The sequence below is a fragment of the Sinohyriopsis cumingii genome, chromosome 16, assembly GCF_028554795.1.
Source record: "Sinohyriopsis cumingii isolate HCF-2022 chromosome 16, ASM2855479v2, whole genome shotgun sequence".
In the NCBI taxonomy this organism is placed as follows: domain Eukaryota; kingdom Metazoa; phylum Mollusca; class Bivalvia; order Unionida; family Unionidae; genus Sinohyriopsis; species Sinohyriopsis cumingii.
Window position 1 is genome coordinate 10136379 of NC_142976.1, and position 25107 is coordinate 10161485.

Consider the following 25107-nt stretch of genomic DNA (forward strand, 5'->3'; position numbering starts at 1 on the left):
TGAGCAGTGAAATGTTCGAAATGTTTGAATTGTTCGAATCAGCAATGTACTACTAGATCTGTTCATAATATTTGTGAGTTACTGTTAAGCTTAGGTTGCTACATTTCATATTGTAATGCTGTTACCTACTATTAAGGGAGAGGCCTACTTGGGACACTATAGGTTGTCTAATTGCTGGACACGCCAAATTAATACCTGTTTGCAATGTAAAATAAAAAATGTTGTTGTTTAGCAATGCATTTTTTTCGTCTTTTGTTAGAGTGAATATTGTTGGGTTGGACTACTGAAAAATTATCACTGACCTGCTTTATCACACAGACCTTAGAGTGTTAGATCTTTGATCGTGACTTTATATATAAGGATTTATTTAATTTTTTTTAATGTTTACTTTTGTTTATTTCTACAATCAAACGTGAATTGTTTTGCCTTGGCAAGGTTGCACGTAAGTTTGGTAACAGACGTTGCACGATCATATCGACTGACACAGTTTCGGTTTGCAATCGACACTCGTCTATCCCCCATTTCTGTGTGAGAAAGGATTTTATAAAGTAAGGAGGAAGAAAGTGATATCAGTACAGTGACTATGTTCGTTTACTTCCACTGATGCATTCCGCGATTTCATTATGAAATACATAATAAAACTTTTGATCATCCTATTAAAAAATCATACGACACGAACACTATTACAATGAGTTAAAGGCCGTTTGAGACCGTTAGGGCCCAAATTTGTGCATAGTTGTCTAAGAACTTAGATATCACACAAGACGAGGAGGATAATATCACGATACTGTATTTCGTGTCCGATCACGTTTGCCTTGGAGTTCCAAGAGTTGTCGATATATGATCACTAACATTTGAGGGGACTCATGGCAACCAAATTATATCTTATCGTTTTTAAGGCATGTTTAAGAGCTCAGTATTAGGGAATTTTAAATTATGTGACTTTGCTTATTTCCTCGACATACGTGACGCCTGGCATTAATGCTACATATGCCTTGTTCACAAGTAGGGCACAATCGCAGCTGTTGACAAGCACTTTTCCGCTGTGAATCGTGCGTCTTCAGATGTTGCTGGCAACAGGCTGGTCTGACAAAAGTACGCCGACAAGCAGGGCAATGCATTCGTTCTTGTCCATCGTCAAGATCGGGTTTAGAGGCCAAACACACCTCACATTTTGATCCACAATGATTGTCATAGCCATAGTCACATTTCACACTGCAATAACTGTATCCCAGGAATCCAGTGATACTGGTAATGGCATCGAAATGTTCATCGTTATGATAAACGTGAATGTATTTTCTGTCTTTGAAATCTTTAACTCAACACAACAGCGGTCCACGCACTTCTTGAGGGTGTACGTTCAAGGTGTAGCGTGGAGCTAAGACGTCTTGCAATTTTCGCATTTCAGGAATTCCACAGGGTGTGAGTTTGGACAGGTCCGCTTGCTGTGACAGGAGTTCTGCTTCTCTTCGACTGCTGAATAGTTTTCCAGGCTCTTTTCCATTCTGCCGTATCGTTCATATCGACATAGTTCGTCCCACCATGATGGCCCTGGCTAAACACATCCTGTATTGAGGGTTGTTAATTAGGACGAGGCTCGTTTTGGTGCTGCGAAGGTCATCTGCCAATAACACCTTTTTGCGTCCAATCCCTTGAGGAAGAGACACGTGGGCCATGTGCAGAATCGCTTTTCCATCGGTGATCTGAAACTTGTTGTTGGACTGCTGAACGTGTTGAATCTTGTCGATGACTTTGGAAGATGTCAAAACTGATGGTCTGCTAAAGTCAATCCAAACGGGGGATTTCAGACTGTCGTGATCTATGGAAAGTGTCAAGCGATCGTCTTCTTTGGCTTGACATTGTCGTTTCGGTGCGGTTAACTACGAATCCCACACATCGGTGAATTTGAGCCAAGACTTCAGCTGCTGTGCGAGGCGATAGGTCACGCTTCTCCCTCTTACTTTCTTCTCCTTTATCCATGACATGATGCGATCGTTTTATCTTAAGCGCAAAATGTCAAATGACTACATTTGAAACGCCTTGAGGCCCTATATTTCCATCTCAGAATAATGTCTTGGCTATATAATATGTCAGTGTCTTCCCTCAAAATATTCCTTACATTCTCAATCCGAGCAGAAAGATAGAAGAGCCAACATAGATGAAACTTCTGATCAGAGCTTTGCGAGGTATCATACGAAGGTTTTCTTCAGATTACTCCCCCTCTGTTCGAGATAAAAGTCAAGATATTTGCTCTATGTGTCAGAAGAAAGGGCATCGACCTTCAGAATGTTTACAACGTCAAGAAAGGAAGACAAGCGGAAAAAGAGACAAAAGACAAGGTAATTGTTATCTTTGTCAAGAGAAAGAACACTGGTCTCCAGATTGTCCTACGAAAGAAGAGTAGCAAGAGGAAGAGAAGGGTTCAGAACAAGAAGAAGGATAGATACCCTCCAAACAGGAAGAACCCAGGCACGTGAAGAAAGAAAATAAAGAAGACGAGGAGAAACTGAGGAAGAAGTGGAGGAAAAACTTGTGACAGTGAAGAAATTAAAAAAGGAGAGAGTGAACAAAGATACAAAAGTAGCTAATGAACTTTTTAAAATGTTGTGTTGTGAATTGGACTGCATATTTGTACCAGAATAGAAAAAACGTAATTGTCTCTTAGCTTTGATATTTACAATGGTAAGAACCTACACTCACGCACTCATACACACACACATACGTAGATCATTAGCAAAAAAGACTTTGAATTTTATTAAATTTGGCAAAATGAAAACTGTCTCTTTTCGAGAAAGATGGGTGGCCCTGAAAAGAAGTGTTGGGTGTTTCTTTTTTGTTTTAAAAAAAAACAAACTCAAGAACGGGAAGTAATGAGCTTAAACTGCCTTATCCCTTTGCCACGGCGAAGGCCTACTTCTGGACCGGCTCGTGTCGATGATTTGGTAGAAATAAATAGTTTTGGTATCTCAGGCGTAGTAGGTCTGTGAACAGGATTGGGCTGTTTGGTTAGGGTAGGTAATTCTATCGTGGATAGTATTAAAGAAGGCTGATACATTTGTTTCAGTCTCCGTAACTCTGCCAAAATGTCTAAGAGTACCGTCACCGTTTGACTTTCACCGTCATTCTTCTCTCCCAGACCGTGTTTCTTTTCTGCTTATTCTTCTTCGTGTCGTTTCCGTCTTACCTCTTTTTTTTTCGCTCTTGCTGTTGAAGGAGAACATCTTGTTTTGCTTCTTCGTGCTGTTGCAAGCATTTTTCCAATTCTGCTTTTTGTCCCTAATTAAAATCCTCGACGTGTGGTAAAAAAGGAAAAGGTGGCTAAGGTGCTGGTACCGGAACAAGTTCTTGTGGTGAAGAGAGAAAATACACTAAATCCCTATTAAAATCGGTCTCTTCCAGAAGTAGGACTTGGTTGACTTTGGTAGCCGCTGCTATGCCATCACGTCTCGTCTCTACGGCCGGTGCACCCCAGTTCATCGTTGTCTTAGTTTCTGTCATGTTCTAACTCTGTCTCATTGATTCACTGCGCACAGACACTAGCGCATCTATATAGGAAATGTGATGTCACAGGTTGCTCTATTCGGATCGGAATATAGCCTACGCACTCTGACTGAATTTTGTAACGCGTGTTGGGCTTGGTGAAAGAAATCACTCCGTTTCGATCCACTCTTCCACTATAAATAAACGCGGTTGGCGTCATTCCTTTCATCTGTTCTCGTCAAAAGATGCTGTTCAACCCGGCTTACCCCATGAATGTCGAATAATCATGGGTTATCATCCAGATGACTGATACAGCCCTTTGTAAAAGAAGGATCTGTGTGGAGAGACATGGCTGTCTATAGAGAGTTTTAATTTATGGAGCAGAGGTCAAACGAATCTTGAGGAAGAGAAGAAGATCCGTGAAATGCCCTCTATGTTAACGGAATGGTGTTAAAAAAAAACAAAGTCCCTTTTCAGGGCCACTCCATTGCCTCGAGAAGACAGATCTTTTCTTTGCCATTTTTTAGTTTATATGTATTTGTCTTTGTTTTGTGTTTACTTGCGTTTGCTATGTCCAGCACCGCCAAGCGTTCTATCAAGCAATATGTCCCGCCAAGCCAAGCATTCTAGGTTTTATTTTTCGCTGTTTGACCCGATTGAGATCAGCCTCTTGCAACAATGTTACCAATGTCCAGTACCGTGACTCCACCCCACCTGCTCCATTTCTGTTGTTGCTAAACAGACCCATTATATTTTGAGGCTATACAGTCCCAATATTGTTGAGGCTATACAGTCCCAATATTCCCCGTGTTAAATTTTCCTTTTGAGGCTAAAGTGTCCCACGACCATTTTGACTGGGATTTCCATTGAGGCTAAAGTATCTCACATCACTACTAGTGCCATAATATGTCCTTTTCAAGGGGCCTCAACATTTAGTGCATCTACTAGTATTTATATGCGTATCAAGTCAGGTAAACTTAAGACTGATTGGGGACTTTAGAACATGGAACTGAACATATGCCTCATATGTTGAGTTTCTTGTCATTTTCAATGTTTGCCACGTCGACATGTTTATTGCTAGACTTCGTAGCTTCAGATTGGATAACGTGTAGTAGTAGAAGTGGTAGTAGAGATTCTATTATTGGTGGTTTTAATAGTAATTATAATTATTGTTATGGTAGTGGTAATGAAAATAATCGACTACATTCTTTTATAGGAATTCGTTTAATCAACGTTTTGGGAACTAGTGATTTAATGGAAGGAAACGCCCTTTCCCATCAGCAGTCCACAATTGACATTTATACCAACAGCTGGGGACCGGAGGATGGTCATGGCTTTGGCAGTATGAGGACTCTTACGTCCGCAGCAATCGAAAGGGGGATTAGAATGGTTTGTTGCCGCAAATGCATCTTTAGATCATCATCATTATTATTATTATTATTATTATTATTATTATTATTATTATTATTTGTTTATTTATCACACGTTATTAGTGACAAAGACCCTGATTTGTATTGGCAAATCTCTTTTGACTTTCAATAGAAAATAGTTCGATATAAAGCAAACGATATACTAATATCACTTGTCCAACAATTTATTGAAAAGAATGTGTCTATATTGGTGCTTGTTGAATAGATGAAGATGGACTATTGAATAGAGTTAATTATTAACTATATAACAAGTTTAGTTTGGCTGCATCCGAACGTACTTATCTTCCACATAAGTCGGGGCCCAGAGTGGCCGAGTGGTCTAAAGCGCTCACCGTTACGGATCACTGCTATCTCACCTCTGCCTGCATGGGTTCGAGTCGCGGGTTCGGCCTATGTTACTATGTGAGAAAGCTTGCCAGTAGCTTCTAGTGGGTTGATGGTTCTTTCCGGAGTTTTCCCGGGTTCTTCCTCCACCATTAATGCTGGCCGCCATGAATAGCCTATATTGTGTTGAAAAATGGCGTTAAACCTACCAACAACAACAACATCTTCCACATAAGTCAGTTCATCGGTTTCTACTTATGACACAAATCAAAATTGTCACATATGTTTCAAGCATGTCCTACATTTTTAAACTTCTTTCAACGAATCTAGGTTTCAGAACGTTTTGCACCCATACAGTGACTCCACATTAGAACTTACACAAGCTTATCCAAGTAGACCGCTGTTGCTTTTTTATCATGGCGCCGTGATATAGATTCTAGAATCCAGTCAAGTCTCCTTTAAAGAAAGTTTGCTCATACACTACTCAAACCTTTCAGTATTATGTATATCGAAATTTATTGAAACTCCTGTACATGCTTTATTTTACCTTTTGTAATTTTATTCAGTGATGTAGATTGTAATGATTATCTATAGCGGGATTTCGTACATGCATGGGTCTATTCTATGCTATTAAATAACGTAAACTTGAGCAGAATCTATAAACAGATGTTTACATAATGTCGTGATAATTACTAATGATAGAACGTAAATATGTGTACGAGGTTCTGTCTTTTCCCAACTGGACAGATAGGTCTGGTGGTATTTTAGAAGAATTGAGTTAATTCTTATTGGATGAGTTTGGTCACATTAATAGGTATTTTGAAATATTTAATTGAGTGGCACAATCTGTCACGTGGAGTGTGGTGCTACATATAGTCGTAATAAACTCTTGAATTTGTATATAAAGTGAAAACTGAGCAATCATATTCGTTCCTATTTGGTGTCATTCCTATTTCATGTGTTCCTGCTGTAACATCAACTCTACAGACGTATTTTATGTTGTTTGTATCAATGTTGGATGTTTAACGTAGCTTTAAAAATATTAGGCACTGGAGAATCATTCCTAAGACACGTAGCATCATTTCCCATCCAGTCGCATTATGCTGACGCAAGGCCGACCAGTCCTAACAGTAATCTCTTATTGGTGATCGCCAAGCGATGCGGCTGTAAGTACCATTGTTATGTCTTTGGTATAACTCGGCCGGGGTTCAATCCCGCAACCTATCGCATCCGAGACGGACGCTCTAACCACTAGGCCACCGGAGCGGTCTTATGTTATGTTTCGCTTAGATATTATTTGAGAAGAAAAACAATTGTTTGGACTGTTCAGTGGAAATAGAAAGTGCACATTTTTGGACGATAATATCAATGTGGAACTATTGTCAATTATACAAAGGTGTTCTGGGCAACGTCTTATTGACAACTTCACGATACTTTGCGGACCAATACATTTTTGGTTCTGAAGTTTATACGGAACTTTTCATTTTTTTTAAGATTAATATAGCTCTTTCAGGATTATTTTGGGTTCACTTCATAATACTGTAAGTTCCTCTCAGTCCTCACTTATAACATTGATAATTAAACTGTTAGGTAAGTGTTACAACACTTGTTGGTTTTGATTCATTCTATTACTTCGTTTATGACCATAGAGTTGTAACATAAGTCTGACAGGAGTTTGAGTCTCTGACCTTCATTCCTACTTGATTTAGGTTTCCTCACACATTGAAACATGTCGGGAGATTACACTTTCCGTTACGAGAGTGTGATCTCTCATAAGAGGTCAACATAATAAATAAAACACAAATATGTATACAAGAAAACTGTCATGCATTACATTTGGTCTTTGATCTCTATTAATGCAGGCTTCAGTGTACTGACATGGTGTCAAGATGATGGTTATCACACCAGTAGCTGTACACATACTGACAAGTATCTTTCTTCATTTTCTGTTGAAAGAGAGCTTTAAATTACAGGGACGTAATGGCAAAGGCACTATATACGTATGGGCTGCCGGAAATGGTGGGCTGGACGATAACTGTAATGCAGATTCATACGTGAATAGCATATATACTATTGCCATATCGAGTATTAATTCCAACGGATTAAGTGCGACCTATGCAGAAGTTTGTACACCCGTTTTGGCAGTGACGTATGGCGGCGGCGGAGGAACTAACAAATACTTGGTAAGGACACGCACTTAGATACTGCAAACATTTTATATTTCCCTTTTTAGACATTTCAGTCCCTATTAATGAAATCGTCTCGACTATAGTTGCAGAAGATCCATTTACACGTGTCCCTCATCCTATGCACTACATATATATGATATTAATGAAGGGTTGCAGTCTTATAACATTTGCAGCAATATTGTTCCTTTCTTAGTCTATGAACAGATCCAAATGTAAGTAACATTCAATATTCATTTTGGCTGATTCGACATTTCAATCATAACGGTGCTCGTAATATTTTTGAGATTGATAGATCGACTTTATACCAAATATCGACATGGAAACATGCAAATATGAACACAGAATATCACACTCAAACTATATACCATAAACATAATTTTCGCAAGAAATAGCGCTGATGAAGAATATAATAGTCTGGACACAGGAAATTATGATGTGGCTTTTGTTTCAGGGCCATATATACATTGGCTAAAACAATATTTACAAAGTACAGCAGGGCTGATCAGTACTGTATATATTTATTACAACGTAGCTACCGGTTTAAGGCAGAAGGAACCAATTACTATTCCACTCTGTTTCACCTAAAGGTGTAAAATGTTCCAGCTAAGACCCCTCTTGCGTTTTATCTTTCTTGCCTTTAGCTATCTTTCTTGGATTCATCCTCGATTCCATCATTGTCAGATATAAAAAATATAATTGGAAAAAGAAGAATCGTTTAGGGAATAATATTCCACATGTCATGGAAAGACCCCATTCTCAGCATTTACATTTCGGTTCTCATCCTCCTTAGAGAGACACAATTCTCAGCATTTACTGTTGGTTTCTCATCCTCCTTAGAAAGACCCCATTCTCAGCATTTACTGTTCGTTTTTCAGCCTCCTTAGAAGATCCCATTCTCAGCATTTACTGTTCGTTTCTCATCCTCCTTAGAAAGACCCCATTCGCAGCATTTACTGTTCGTTTCTCATCCTCCTTAGAAAGATCCCATTCTCAGCATTTACTGTTCGTTTCTCATCCTCCTTAGAAAGATCCCCTTCGCATTATTTACTGTTAGTTTCTCATCCTTCTTAGAAAAACCCCTTTCTCAACATATACTGTTCGTTTCTAATCCTCCTTATAAAAACTCCTTTCTCAGCCTTTACTGTTCGTTTCTCATCCCCCTTAGAGAGACCCCATTCTCAGCATTTACTGTTCGTTTCTCATCCTTCTTAAAAGGACCCAATTCTCAGAATTTACTGTTCTTTTCTCATCCTCCTTAGAAAGACCAAATTTTCAGCTTTTACTACTTGTTTCTCTTCCTCCTTAATTGTTTGTCTTTTCTATTTAATCCTGTATTCGTTAGATATGTCAATTGAAGTTATACTATTAAAAAATATTGGAGAAACGCTCGCTGACCCTTTTACACATTATACACAATTGAAAGAACAGCGTTTTCCTCTGTCTGCATCTATGAATTTATAAAAGCACGCACAAATACGAATAATAACTTGCATTATCCATTTGAAATGATCCACATCCAAGGCGTTCTGATCTGTCATAGGTCAAGTGATTGGTAGTACATATATGCTTTAGTAAACAATATTCAGTCCTATTTCGAATTCATAATGTGGAATCATTTGCTGCAAATCACTACATTGGTATTTGGGATTATTGTAAATTTAAAATTCATTCAGAGACATTATGGTGTGTACATACATACATACATACATACATACATGCATACATACATACATACATACATAACATACATACATGCATGCATACATACATACATACATACATATATGTTGAACTTGCTTCTTTCTGGTACGTAGTTTAAGATCAGAGCGTGATAACAGTATATATTTTGCAATACCCTTAGTCTTCGTATTTACTCGCTGCTGAGAGTACTTTTTGTAGATTAAAAAAAGAAAATAATAACAGCTCCGGTTCATACATATTGTAATGATTCCGTGTTCAGATTTGGTAAGAATGGTCAATTATGCCATATAGTGAGCGTTGATAAGACACTGGATATCAAGTTCCTAAGTCAAACATTGTATACCTGTCTTTACTAGTAAGAAACCCTAACACAAACCAATTAACAAATGACAAGATGACGAAACATTATAATGTTCGAATTGACCAACTGTAGTCACTACACTATGTGTAAAATAGAATGCTACATACATTATTCTGCATGTGACACGGCTGCATGAAACCCATTTACAATCTTCCAGATCAAAATATCAGTATCAGTAGAGGAGAAATGTAGTCCATAAATTAATACAAGTTGTAGAATACTCACGTTTCTATTTATCTTTGAAATATAGTTTCTGCATCTCAGTGAGCGATGAAAGTATGCAAGTTTCCAGTCACTCACTCGCACAGACAAGGAAATAATAGAAAATAACATTCTTGCAAGGCCCTAAGAAACATCATCAGCGGGATGTATGACCCATGCAATAAAAGCTCTGAGTTGGTCAATTAATCAATAAACTTGAAAGCTTTGTCATATCGTATTTTTTAAATTTAGTTATGATAGAGTGACCATTAAAGAAATGTGTTCAACGTTGGACTTTACAAAATCTAATGTCCTTCCATACTCACCTTATAGTAGTCTTGGCCATAATAACAAAATGTAAAATTCTAGAATATTGAAAACTGTTTTGCACCAAGCTGTTGTTTTTGTACAGTAAAGACATGAACATTCACTCATGTGTCTCTCTTTCTATATCAGTATTCAACAAGTCCTATGAATTTATGCACTGGAAACCACGCAGGGACGTCATTCTCAACACCTCAAGCAGCAGCTATTGTGGCATTATCTTTGGAAGCTAAGTATGTTTGTCAGCACACACGAGCCCATATTCCCTCGCGACTAAACATACATAACAAAAATGATGTTACTCAATAAGTGTTTTATGCACTCGTGTGTAGCAGACACACTCGCATTACGACCTATTAATTAATTCTCATCTATCTTCACAGTCATTCCGGATTCCTATGAAAGAGATGTGTGTGTGTGTGATGAGGATTTTTAACGTAGCTTTAACAATGTTTCAGTCATATCGCTACGATGTCTGCAGTGTGGCAGTTTATAGTGATGTCTAGCACTGGGGCATGATGTCCCACCCAGCCACATTATCCTGACACCAGGCCGACCAGTCCTACACTAACCTCTTAATGCTGAGCGGCTAGCGAGGCAGCTGTTAGAAAAGTTTTTGTAAGTCTTTGTTAAGACTCGGCCGGGGATCGAACCCACGACCTCCCGCTTCCGAGGCGGACACTCTAACCACTAGGCCACCGCTACGAAATAAATCAAGGCATATATAATTACTTATAGAGAATTATAAATAAACACCAGATATCTACCACTGTAGAAGAATGCTTCATAATAATAGGCAGAATTAATATTTTAATACAAATAATACACGTTAGAAATTTTTTAATTCGTACTCTACGGTGATTCGAACCCAGGTCCGCGCGCCCATATTCCCACAGGACTAAGCACACATCACAAAAATGATGTTACTCAATCGGTGTTATATGCTCTCGTGTGTAGGAGACACACTCGCATGACGACCTAGTAGTTAATTCTCATGTATCTACACAGTCATTCCGGATTCCTATGAAAGAAATCAGTGTATATCGAATTAAGTATTGAGCGAACTATATATATATATATATATATATATATATATATATATATATATATATATATAGGGAGAGAGAGAGATGCATTTATGCGTGTGTTTGTATTTTTCCTTGCGACGACAATGTTTCTCGATACCTAACTACTTTACATCCGCTTGTGTCAACTATCTTTCTAAGACTGAGATACATACTAAGGAATATTTCTGTTAAGATAATCAATAACATATGTAACTACTCTGATTGTCTTGTTTATTCTCAGATGTATAGAATCAATAACGATTGTAAATACCATGATCGTCTTGTCTTCTCTCAGATTAGATGGAAAAAATATCGCAACCTTGAATCGTTCTTGAAGTCCCGAATAAACTCTGCTTATTTCAGTTTATTACTGCTACTATGTATAGTCGATATTTTTTATCTTGGGCTATTTTGATACTTCAGTCCACACCTGACATGGAGGGACGTTCAGCACTTAATTGTTCGCACATCGAAAAAACATTATCTACTAGATGGAAAGTACAACTGGCAAATCAACGGAGCTAAGTTATCTGGTGGGTCTCAAAGTCTTACACTGAGAAAATCAGTGATGTTTATAGATTACTGCTATAAATTCTATGAAAGATGCTTTCTATTAGTTGACATGATGCTGTTTAGATGGAGATAATAAATGATATTAATTTAAGCAGTTAAAGTAACATTTGTGCTATATTAAAACCTATTAGGACTAGCTATTGTTCCACTGACAACACAACAAACAAGAAAAAACTAGAAAAAGTCAAGACAGGATTTTCACCAGTGAAATTATCGCATGAACAACAGAATATATAAATATCATAACCATCAATATTTCATGAAATTAATAGTATACATAGTTACCCAAGGACTGGAATGTCGAATGATCTCAGTTAAACTGTTGAAGTTTCTTTCTTTTATTGTGCTGCTTATATTGCATCAGTTTAGTTAAATATAAAGCATCTAATGAATCGGAGGTTACTTTATTTTCACAAATTTGCGGTTGGAGATTATAAGATGTACAATACAGAATGTAAAGAATCTGAAATAAAGCCAATGGCTTATAATTTTCTTCTCCCTCAAGTCGCGTTTTCGTATTTCGTACATGACGTATTTATCTACGAACAGTTGAAATTGTCTTGTAAATAAATTCCACCCCTCTTATATATATATATATATATATATATATATATATATATATATATATATATATATATATATATATATATATATATATATATATATATATATATATATATTTATTTATTTATTTATTTATTTATGTGTGTGTGACTCATTACAGTCCACCCTGTACTTGGCTTTGGACTCATGGATGCGGAAGCTATGGTGAAAACAGCGCGATCATGGAGAAGTGTACCTAGTCAAAACATGTATTCAACTTCAACGCATTATCCCCACAGGTAAAAGCTTTACTCTTTCTGTTAACTGTAAAATATACTGAAGATCTCAAATGGCCAATGATTTAATACTGAGTGTATTAAACGTGTTAAAACATTTTCCAGCTTGGCAAGCAAAGCTGCATGATATTCAAAGTTTCATAAATTTAATATTAAATCATTGAGATTATGTGTATAAAATAGTATTTATTTTAAAGGACACAGTTGTGAGAGAACTAAGAAAAAAAAGAATCTGTTTATTCTGACTCAGATGTCTCATCTGTTTTTCCTAACAATGTACTTGTGTATGCTTAATGATACAAATTCTATCACCAATAACAATTTAAAACATATTGTTTTAAACTATTAAAATTTAAAGCGCAACGGTCCTTCCAATCATGGCTCTGCGGGTCCGGAATGTATACTAGGCCCGATGAGTCCTTTTTAATCAATATGTTCTCACAGTGCCATGTCTGCATGACAACATGTTAAAAGAAAACATCAAACTTGGAAAATTACTCCTTTGCTAACACCTGCTCTAAATATTTTGACAAGGAACCTTCATAATGTCATTACTTTAAACACAGATTTACAAGCCATCTCTGTAATCGTCACTCTTTATCGAGCCATTACTTTCTGTTCCATTTATATACCACGAAGCACCAACATGCAACCAAATGAACTATATCACCTCGTCCAACAGCCGCCCATTCGAGTCTATCATATTCTTATGCCAGTTTATGAAAATCCCTCAATAACAGCCATTATGAAACGATGGAAACATTGTAATTATTTTCAGCGACATCCATGTACACAACTTGTCTAACCTAACACGATGATATGGTGGAAATATATGATGTTTCCCAATCAAAGGGGATGTAAATGATGTGCATAACGGGAAAATATAAATTGGGTTGATTAACTGTACAAATGTGTAGTCTAGTCTAACAGGAGTGAACGATGTGACATCATACTGTACACTGCACAAGATCCCATGGGAGATCCAGAGTTATAAAATTATTTCTGTGTCAAATATTATATTGATCTGGAAAGACTGTTTACATTTCAGTTATGATTAGAAAAGATAATCTACTTTTAAATGACACTGATTATAGAACCGTTCATTATTAATTCTTCTAGCATCGGGGACTACTTGTACACGCAATAAATGAGAGGTGCAACACCCGAGTCAGAATGAACCAAATTATTGCTTCTTAATTCTCTCTATAGTTAGGCATTTTACAGAGTCACAAAAGTCAATATTGGGTTAATCAATTGCATGTGCAGGGGAAATCAAGGTGCGATGGCGAGAAGAAGAAGTCGCGCGTATCTTCGTGTATCTCCTTATGGATTTTCAACTATGAATAGGATATAGGAGCGGCATATAAAAGTTTTATTGCTAACTTGTACATGTTACATTTCTTCATAATGATAATTTTGCATGATGTAAATTGTAACCAAAATAAATCTGAATTGACAGTCGAGTTTCTAGTCATGTATGTTTAAGAAAGCACTATTTGAATGAGTACATTAGGTATTATGTACGAATTTAAATAAAAGACATGACATACCATACAGAAGATATATACGAAGTTGCATAATTGCCTTCTATTTTTGGACTTGTGGGCCAGTTGATTTCTACCTGCCCCTTTAGACCATCCGGGCACCCTGTCCCCTAAAATGGAAAGAAAGCAGAGCTGTAAGACTAATGCAAAATTTCACTAAATATAAAAATAGATCAGCTATCAATCTGAAATTAAAATTCAATTAAATAAGCTGGTAACATAAACCATGCATTTTTTATAAAGCATGGACCAAATAAATATGATGCTATTATATTTATTTGCACTAAACTGATTTATTTTAAAACCCAGAGCTGCTTAATATTGACGTTTTAGCATCCTGGGTTCAACACGCGGGCGATAATGAGTATTAACATAGATGGATCTGAACTATAGGTGTAAGATAAATTACATCAAACTGAACTATTGACTTCTTTGACATGATCAGAAACCTTATAGTTCCTGTAATAGGAAATCATGAATTTGTTTACGGGAACTTTAAATGGTTATATATATATATATATATATATATATATATATATATATATATATATATATATATATATATATATATATATATATATACTTAACTAATTGTTTTCGTTGTCAGCTACGTATCTTCGTGGAATGCAGTCGCCGGTGTCACTGAATATATGACAATCGACAAGTGTGACACAAACATTCGCTTTTTGGAGCATGTTGTTGTATGGGTAAGTAATGTAATCAGTATTTACATCCTCTTTCTTGCTCTTTAGGACAACTTCTTGACATATACATGTTTTTATTGCTTCTCCACCATAATAAATATTACAATGTGTACGTGAATATTTTCTGCAACCCTTACCTGGTTCCTTGAAATATTGCCCCTTTAACATCTAAGATAGATGATATGACTTGTTTTTAAAAAATCTCTGGTCTAGAAATCACTAAAAGGTATGAACACACATATTAAAATTCAGACTCAAATTTACAAAATGAAAAAATCAATCGGGAGAATCTCAATAAAGCTGATATTTTGCATGTAGATAGTGATATAAAACATAGTATAATCACCTTAGGCTTGTTATTCATGTATAACCTAGAGCGAAATAAAAGCAAATTTATATTTCAAATTGTTCGAGCATGAATTCAGTAAGGTATTGTAGCCAGTTATCTTTCCAACAGGTGGAGCCACAGAAAAACCTGCTTCCGATATTTGACCCTCCTATGGTTTTATCAGTTTCTAGAACAGATTTTAGATCCTGTATGATCCCGAAGAATGCATTATTCACAACAAATGTATTAATGAAAACAAATAAAGTCTTATTTTTTTTCGATGAATCATAAGATAAACTACTTCAGCACTAGAAGACACTATAATTGTCATTTCGCTTCGTTACTTTAGTGAATAAAAACAACATATTTCAAAGATGTTGCACTTCTTCTTTTCCACTTTAAAGTCAATCCAGTATATATCAAAATTTAATAATACTAACGTTATTTTTTTTCGTGTTTGTAATTGTTATTATATATACTATAGTCCCACATTTCTCCTTATCATGTGTCTGCGAAACTGTTCTGAATAACCTCGAATGTGTTCAAGGGCTGTTTAACAAACTAAAATTTTTTTAGCACAAGTATACAAGCAATGTGAACCAATACATCCAATTTAAATAAGACACAGTTTTCGTAATAACGATAATAATACTCACATAGTCTTAATCCAAAATTATTTTTAAACTCTCAACTAAAATTGTGTAGCCTGTAACAATATAAAATTCAATCGCGAATAAGCAAAATCATCTTGTGTACAAAATAGGCATCTTTTTATTATTGAAAGTCACAACATAACTGTTCATTCTTATATACGTTTTTTTTTGCAAAATAAAATCTGAATGTTTATCTCATAAAATATTTTATATTTGGACACAAAAATAAACATTTTTTTGGAATTGAAATAAATTTTAAAGTACCGATATTAGATCTGACAATGCACAAAAAATTAATTTATTCTGAATATTTTTAGCATTACAATATGTGCAGTTGGTTTAGTAGCAAAGGAAATGTGAACGCTTTTACACAAAGTATATTTACACAATCACAACATATTCATTATATTTATGTTGCAAATATAAAACATGACTAATAGTTTTCTATTCCAACATTTTTACTTTATCACTTTATGACTTTATGATTTATATCATCCATCCTTCAAAATGCGTGTGGCCAAAAACTATACTATCTATCTATCTATCTATATATATATATATATATATATATATATATATATATATATATATATATATATATATATATATATATTTCTATATGCATGTACTTGAACATACATATATACATACATACATATATATAAATTAATAATCAGTTTTGAAACAACTTCTCCTAATGTTGACATTTTGTGTCAAAATTTCCCAATGTGAAGTTTATACTCTTTATCTTCATCTGAAGATTGAATTCGAGAGCTATAGCAACGGTGACACTGAACTCCATCTCACGTCTCCTAGCGGAACGACGAGCTACTTACTTACCCCGAGACCTCTAGAAGTTGGAAACGCCTTATCTGTAAGATGGAGTTATATGACAGTCCAGCATTGGGGAGAGTCACCGGTTGGCACATGGAACCTGAAAATGCTGGTGTCAAGTTCTATATATACTGGTATAACTATAACAAAATCATTGAAGTAACTTCGGCTACATACTCAAATTGCAGAACACACACACACACACACACATAGACAGAGAAACATACATGCACACACAAACACACAATGGAAATGACAATAACCGTAAATATAATACAGTAACCAAAAATTTACAACCCACACCATATCCTCAAATACTTAGCGCTAAGAATTCGATCTGTTCATTCAGAGGATCAATTGAATCCTTACATTTTTCAATCGTCGTTTACACTCCAGCTCTAAATAAACACTGACATCAGTTGGTTATTTTCTGACACGCCATTTATCAACACAATACTGAAATCATTGTGTTCTTCTTCGAAGTGAAGCGAATACAGAAAGATCGTCCTGAGGTCTCCTACAATTTCAGGACTTTTATTTCACATCATTCAGAATTTACCTCGGAATGAAAATAAAATTTAGAGTGGATTGAATGTTTATCACTTACCAGAAACATTGCTCAGTCTGTATGCTAAGATTATAGATATAAATGTTCAGCTAGACTGACATAACTTTCTTTGTTCCCACAGTATATAAATCAGATGTACAAATGGATGCGTATTATATATATATATATATATATATATATATATATATATATATATATATATATATATATATATATATATATATATATATATATATATATATATTTATATATATTAAATCACAAACAAAATGGCAAGTACCTTTTATTAAACAAACAAAAAACGGAGTTTCTGAAACATAGATTTCTCAGAAGCAATAATCATTTTTGTGCGAATTTAAGACTGAAATAAAACCCTGCATAAAAATATAAGGAGAAGGAGGAGAGAATTTCGTGTAATGATCTATCAGGTAGATGCGTCTTTAAGACATTAAAAATGAATACCATGATAAATATGCCTAACTGAGAACATAACAGATTTTTGACACCGTTTGCAATTGGAAACCTTGCAAGAGAAACCGCTAATCCACTAAGATTGTAATTTACGATAATCTTTGTTAATATCACGTCTCTTGCATCTCCATCATCTTCGGCCAATATTTAACAAGTCTCCGTTATCTCTCTCTCTCTCTCTCTCTCTCTCTCTCTCTCTCTCTGCTGTGCAATGCTATCCAGGCTAATCCGATGGTGGAAAAACAGTAAGAGCCATATTGGTCCAGAGTCGAATACCTTAAAGACTGATCTGCCGAGACTTCCCGTGAAATGAACATAGAAAGGAAGAAACAAATCGACTAGTACCAAAATAAAGTCACAGTGCTTTACAAACATACCTGGGTATATTTGACGATGGTCAATCATAAACACTTTTCAATGTAGGCAAACAAATAAGTTAATTATAATAAGTTAATACGTAAATGGTGAATAAATGCCTATTTTATTAATTAAAACGTGTTGACAGGTATTCACTTCTTCATTTATTAATTAATTAATATATATATATATATATATATATATATATATATATATATATATATATATATATATATATATATATATATATATATTCTTTTTTAACAGGTACATTGCATTCCTGGAAAATAACTTTTTACGGTACATTGATCGACCCTGTAAATGGTGAGTATAAGAAGTATGCCAGTCGTCATTTTATAATTAACCTATCATCAGTAAGTGGCACTGATCTTCGTTAGTCTGGTGGTAAGCTATAGTGACAATGTGCCACCTTGAGGCTTTACCTTTACAAAAGAATTACCTTAACAAGAAACGTGATCGTGCTAATTTTGAAAAAGTATTAGTTTGACTTCCTGAAGATTAAGCAGTTGTGGCTAACATTAGTGGCAATGCATTCCAATCTTTGATTGGTTTTTATAATATGAAAAATAATGAAAGTATAGTCATCAAGTTTTGTATATGATTCGATGCAGGTATATCAAGGTTTCTGCTGATCCTTTTATGTTTGATCAAGCTGCAACAGGGAAGTTTTAAAAAAATCATTGTGGACTTTTTTAAACCTCTACTTCAGGTTGATCGCTTTCGAATGTTTTCAATTTCATCTTGTAAACCTGAGAATCGTGATTCCAATCTGAAAATTCGTATTCTGAAATAGGTGAAAGCTAACTCTTTCGCATGCTGGAGATACCTTGATAATTTACACCTTATGGGCATAAAGTACGATTTTCTTTGGTGCATATTTCTTAAATATAAATATGCCTAGACATTGACAATATATGATATAATCGGAACATAATGGACCTTTCTGGTATGTAGGGAAAGAAGCATCGGCTGTAATTCGCTGCCATTCAAAACTTTAATTGGAACTACTGTCACATGGCACAATATTGAGTAAGAAGGAGACAAAAGTCATAAATGCGACATTAAAGGCTTTATTGACACACTCCTCCAAAGACAAATCACACACAAAAAAAATCATCATAGTTATGTGTATTACTAGAATTACATCCGAGATTATTTCTCGACTTGACAGAAGTAGCAGAGAGAGAGATGCTCCCGTTGTTGTTTTTGAGGAAATCTCTTGGAGATCCGCAAGAGATCTGGTTATGAAAGTTCAAGCAGTGATCGCAACTGTCAGAACAACAAAATCAAAGAAAGGAAAAAAAATTAATTTAAAGATAATGTTGTGATATTCTCTGAAAACAAGTATATTCAGCAACGTGGAAAAACACTGTGTTTCCAGCGGCGATAAACGCTCTGCTGACCTTGTACAACACACTGGATATTGCTTTTGCTGTTCCAGTAGATTCCTCATCTATATGGAAAGAAATAAAGTCAGTAATCACATAACAGAAGCTGTACTGATTTTGTTGGTTTTGTCTCTTTTTCTGTATTACGTAAACTGGCAGTCGCTATGTGATCATATTTTACGCATGTAAACTGACCAAAAATGATAAAAAGGCTTTTAAAACGCTTTCAAAATTAAGAAAACAAGTTTAATGTTACACATTGAGACCAATTGTTGTAGGCGCATTTGTTTTGCCGCACGCGCAGTAAAATAAAATACCGAATTCGTTTAAATTTCATATGGAGCTTTGAAACCAACATTTTGTTGGTAAAAAAATGAATAATACACGAGATAGACATAAACACGAATAACATCTGCGAATTTGTGATGTACTGTCATTAGAGCAATCTTTTCAAAGAAAAAAAATATGACGAATGCATGTTCAAACATAAAGGATACACGTTCTAGCCTTTCACCAATGTGTGGAAAACTCTTCAGAAATACTACAGTTGCCACCATTGTGTATACATGTACCAAACTGACGTCATGTACGCGTCTCAGACATCTATAGCGTTCATTACGGTCAACTCGACTGAGATCACTTATCCTTGGTCAAAGAACTTCAGAGTTTATTTGTTTTAGCATAAATTCACAAAAAGAATGTTCTTTTTCTGAACTTGAACACATAATTCCTTAATGGTATTAAAATACTTCAGATATGATTCTCTGTTGCTTTGCATATGATAGCATGTGACTGAGTTCTCCACCACGTTCAGGCGATATGCCCATTTTTACGCTATAGCATTCGACGGAAGTCTTTCGTGGATGGAAGTTTATAAGGAAACCCACAAGGTTTCCGGATGAATCAAAACATTGGTGAAAAATTCAAATTCATTTTAAGCACGGTGAAGACAGGAAATTACAAAACATACACGATACTTGTTTCAAACGAGGTTATATAAAGACTCAACAGTTAAGCTATACTTGCAGCTCTGCAGCCTCATTTAAAATGAGGCTCGTAATTCACATCAGGTGACATTTCTGGCAAAATATAGTGACGCTGTGTTGTTTAAATTCACTATTTGGGCTAGAGTGGTGGTGCTTGGTGTTTTACGCCACGTTAACACTAGTAGGTCAGTTTGTACTAAGGCACTTGGAGTAAAGTGCCTTGCCCATAGAACTGCTGTTAGGTTATGAACCGTTTCCTTTGATTGTTCGGCACGATTGAAACTGAACTACCGCAGCTCCTATATCCATCATTTGCCTCTTACGATATACAAGACGGCGCATTAGGCCTTTTGTGGATCCCTGAGCTATTACCGAGTTATGCTGTAGTAGCTTAGCCAGCAACTGAATTTGTCATGCCTGCTGGAGAGGGTGCATCCTGATTTTCTCCCGTCGAACTGTCGCAAGAAGCTTGTTTGTAAGATTTCTCAAAACCGACAGATAATTCAAAAAGAAATGTGGCTATTAATTGATGCATAAGGAGTTATCTGTACATTATAACACTACTTCTGTGAAAAATCTTAGACATTTTTAACGAATGCATTTATATACCAAACAATGACACATTATTATCAAGGAGGATTTTAAATATTTTACCTTTATCTTTACATATAGTGTGTGTGGTTTTATATTTTTTGGTACGACAACATTTTAACGTATTATTTGGTGTGATTCTGATTGGTCCAAATAAGCCGATGAAATTATTCTGCGGTATTCTCTTTACTCTTTGGCTAAGAACATGGTAATTTTCCTCATCCCGCCCTCTGGAACTGTTTTGTTTTACTGTTACCATCAACATTTTGCGAATTGATTGCCCAAGGAGATTTGGACTCGAGATTATGTTTGAGGGAATATGGCCACTTTATCCCAAAAGGTTCGTTACAAATAAGCTAACGGTAGCAGTAAATGAATAGCGAACTCGGAGGGGGGAATGTAACAAGCGCCCAAGGAAAAGCTAGACAATATTCAACTTGTTCCATACGTTCAGTATTAAAAAAATACCCGTTTGAAATCCTCTATATCTTATCTAATATGATTTTGAAAGAATCTTACAAATCTGCCTTTTAACTTTTATCTTCTAGGAGTATATGTCTTGTACGCATTTGGACGGGTGTAACTTCCTTAAGTATTTTAAACTTTTAATGATCAATTTTTTTAACTTAACTTTTACTCATCATATATCCAAAATTGTGCTGACGTGCCGCAAAACCGAATGCATATATATGTGAGTTGGGGGCGCATAAAACGAAAACTTACGTTGTGTTGAAGCTGAAGCCAATGCCGCTGGTCTACGACATAAATATCGCCATACGTCACATTCGCACCCCCCCCCCGTCCCAAATTGTAACATTATGCGAGGAAGACTGTTTAAGTATTAAGTGCTTCTAAAGCCCTTTAGAAATGAATGTTTATGAGATGAAATCAAATGGGGAAATATGTCGTGGCTTTATTTACTCGAGAGAGATCGGGATAGAGAGGAAATCTCTTGAAGTCAAAATATCAGCTCAACTGAGTGAATGTTTGCTAATACAGGTGAGAGCCTGACTAAGTGAAACATGTATGTATGTAGGTAGGTAGGTGTGTGAGTGCGTGCGTGCGTATGTACTGCAGACATCGTAATGTTATGACAATTGTTAAAAGTACGTAAAAGATCCAAATCACATACACACATACCTTCCTGATTCGTTAATTGTTCATTGATTCATTCATTTCAGGTAATCGGTCGAACACTAGTAACTGCCCAAAGCCCATTGCTTCAACTTCTAGTCATGGAGCGTGGAGCACCAAGGGTCCGAATACAGATATTTATTATAAAGATTCAGCTCAAAATGTTCCACAAATTGTAGGAATAATCGTAGGCGTAATCTGTGGTGGAATTCTTGTTATCAGTCTTATTGTCTGCATGAAAACCCGTGTTTGTTCAAAATCAAAAGTTGCGAGCAAACCGCAGCAGGCACCCAGTCGACCGCCACAAGCGACCGTTCATCATCCAGTTTGGTCAATTTCCTCATGAAGGAGAGAGATTATATATATATATATATATATATATATATATATATATATATATATATATATATATATATATATACATACACACATCCCTACGTTAGCTCGGAAGAATCATGGACGTTTCGTTCAAGTTTAAATTTTGTTTGAGAAATGCCTCTGTATGAATTTTTCTTATAACATACGTATAGTCTGAAAACAGCACTTTTAACATGACAAGCTCCATTTTGAATTGAATTTAACCGTCAAAATTGCTATTTTTATTAGCAATAAACCGAAGCTCTTAGCTTTCATTTTGGAACATTCTTTCTGCTTTTAAACATCAATAATCAGATGTAAAGAAATGTAGCAGAAATGGGAAATTGGGTCGAATAACTCAAGTAAATGATTTTGTGGAACACAAGAAATCAAACGTAATCAAAGTCTTATCATCATAACATCCTGCATTTAATTCACTACACTCCTGTAAATGATTTCGTGCAACTCTGAAAATGCAACTTCTTGCTGAGTTCATTATAAATTTCAAGACGATCATTTGTTTAATACAGTAAACTCTGGTAAAGCTGTGCTGCAGAAACCAAATGTCAGCATGACGGGCAATCAGTGGAACTAACTCTCATAACGGACGTGATGGAACACTGTATAATCAAATTCGTTAATAGTTTCATCTAAGTAAGGCCGCATCTGAAAATTTGATTAAAATCCAACCCCACAACACTCTTTTAAAGTTATGCTGCAAAAACCAAAGTCAGTCGACATTTTTCTTGTTATTGGGGGTGGGGGTGGGGAGGTACGGGGGGGGGGGGAAATAAATCATGAAAATGTGGTGAAGCGTTTCAAATCAAGCTCATTCGATTTTTCACCAATATAGATCTGCATAATACCATGTTTGATTTAAGTCCAACAATTCTGGCGAAAAATAGATTGAGGAGACTAAGATTAAAATATATTTGTTGGGTCTATAACTCCTGTAAATGAGTAGAGAGAAGGTGGGAAATGTAACTCTTTAGAGTTCGTGTCAAACCTGCTAACACGGTCAGTTTAAATTGAAACAACTTATCTTGCAGAAGCCAAATTGTTGACAGACAAGTACATTGAAAGATGGGAGGACGGACTGACAAACAGACTACACAATAACGAAAGTGCTCCATCGAATTCGTTTAGCGAGGTCTTAAGATTATTTTCTTCGCATGAAAATTGTCAAAATTTAAGGTAAAACATCGCATTGGCCTCTATATCCTTTCAACAGGTATTTAAAAACTATATTAATATGATACCACTCAATTCAGCTTTAACCTGCAAGATGAAATGCAATGAAATTAGAACATACGGTCCTTTTATGGATTTTCAAGGAATTCCGAGTTAATTAGTGACAAATATAAAGAAAAAACATATCTTTTTTAAACATTAATTATTTTTTGGCGTGGGTGGGTGGGGTGAATGCATTCCTCATTTGGACAAAAGCACCTACAAAATGGCATTGTTCTTTTTATAAAATAGGTAACATTATTTACCGAGAGAGTCTGATAGTAAGTCTGTAAAGTTTTCTCCTTCTAAAAGTGTCCAAAGTTTGCTACTTCTCAGAAGGACAAAAAAGACAGATGGGTTTAAATAATGCAGTAATAATTAAAGGTTATCTGACCTTTCTCATCCCTCTTTATTTCGTCATTTGGACATTTATGTTGAGGTGGTCGGTCAGGCCATATCTGCAATTAGAAACACAATTCTGCAAAAGCACGCGATAGCTACATTAGGTGGGCACTTTACATTGGAAATAGCATAATTAAGCGGCCCTACATGTAACCATGACTGTCTAATATCGACCATAGAGTACCTATCTTTTAATATATAAAAATCAAAAATAATTTTTAGTTTTAATAAGCCGTCATATTATCCGATCATCCAGCATATACTTACTGATTTTACAATGTAGCATGCTTAGTAACGTTATCGCAACATATAGTCACATGATCGCCAAGTCCAGCGGACTACGTTTTCTTCTGATGTCAAACACAATCGAATAAATTATCGGTCATTCCTCCTGCTTTTGGTACGAGGTGATGGTCTGACTTATGAGGTGAATTTAGGCCACTATATTTAGAACCATGTATCCAAGCTTTTTGAGAAATTTCAAGATTACGTTGTAAACGCTACAGTTTGCGCTTGAGTAACGGCCTCAAAGATAGGAATTACGATTTATCTGTTGTGAATTGAAAGGCAATTAATATAATTATTAGTTCATTGAAGCCAGAATTAGATACAAGGTCACAAACATATGATAGCATAAGTTTATGGTGACTAATATTTGCCGCTACCGCCTATGCTAAATCAGGTGAGAAGCTACAAGGGGTATACACATTTAACCCGATAGGCATGTGTAGATCTCAGATTATATGTTCATGCCAAGATACACATTTAACCCGATAGGCATGTGTAGATCTCAGATTATATGTTCATGCCAAGATTTTGATTCTAATTTTGATTTGTAATTTAGTTTTGTCATGAAAATTGAACTGTTCTCTTGAGAAATAAGGCACTTTTTTAATGTTTTATGCCTGGACCAAATTAATCGATCCTTTTTTTATCGATCTATTGTTAGGAAAGCTGTTTACATTCCTGATAATGCCTGATTACCATAATATTTACAAAACGTCATCATGTTTGTTCAAATGCCTGTCATTAGTGATATTATGTTATCTA

The 25107-nt window shown here is 35.6% G+C and overlaps 1 protein-coding gene across 1 annotated transcript; it reads left to right on the forward strand.

The window, feature by feature from the left end:
• Positions 1–4696: 4696 nt before the first annotated feature.
• LOC149779933 (furin-like protease kpc-1) lies at positions 4697–23145 on the forward strand. The gene is made up of 9 exons (XM_089936293.1): positions 4697–4869; positions 7208–7417; positions 10143–10243; positions 11501–11610; positions 12375–12492; positions 14641–14740; positions 16479–16686; positions 18216–18272; positions 22116–23145. Exons 1-9 carry the CDS (start codon positions 4735–4737, stop codon positions 22412–22414), a joined length of 1338 nt encoding a protein of 445 aa, XP_089792419.1. The 5' UTR covers positions 4697–4734; the 3' UTR covers positions 22415–23145.
• The last annotated feature ends 1962 nt before the right edge of the window (positions 23146–25107 follow it).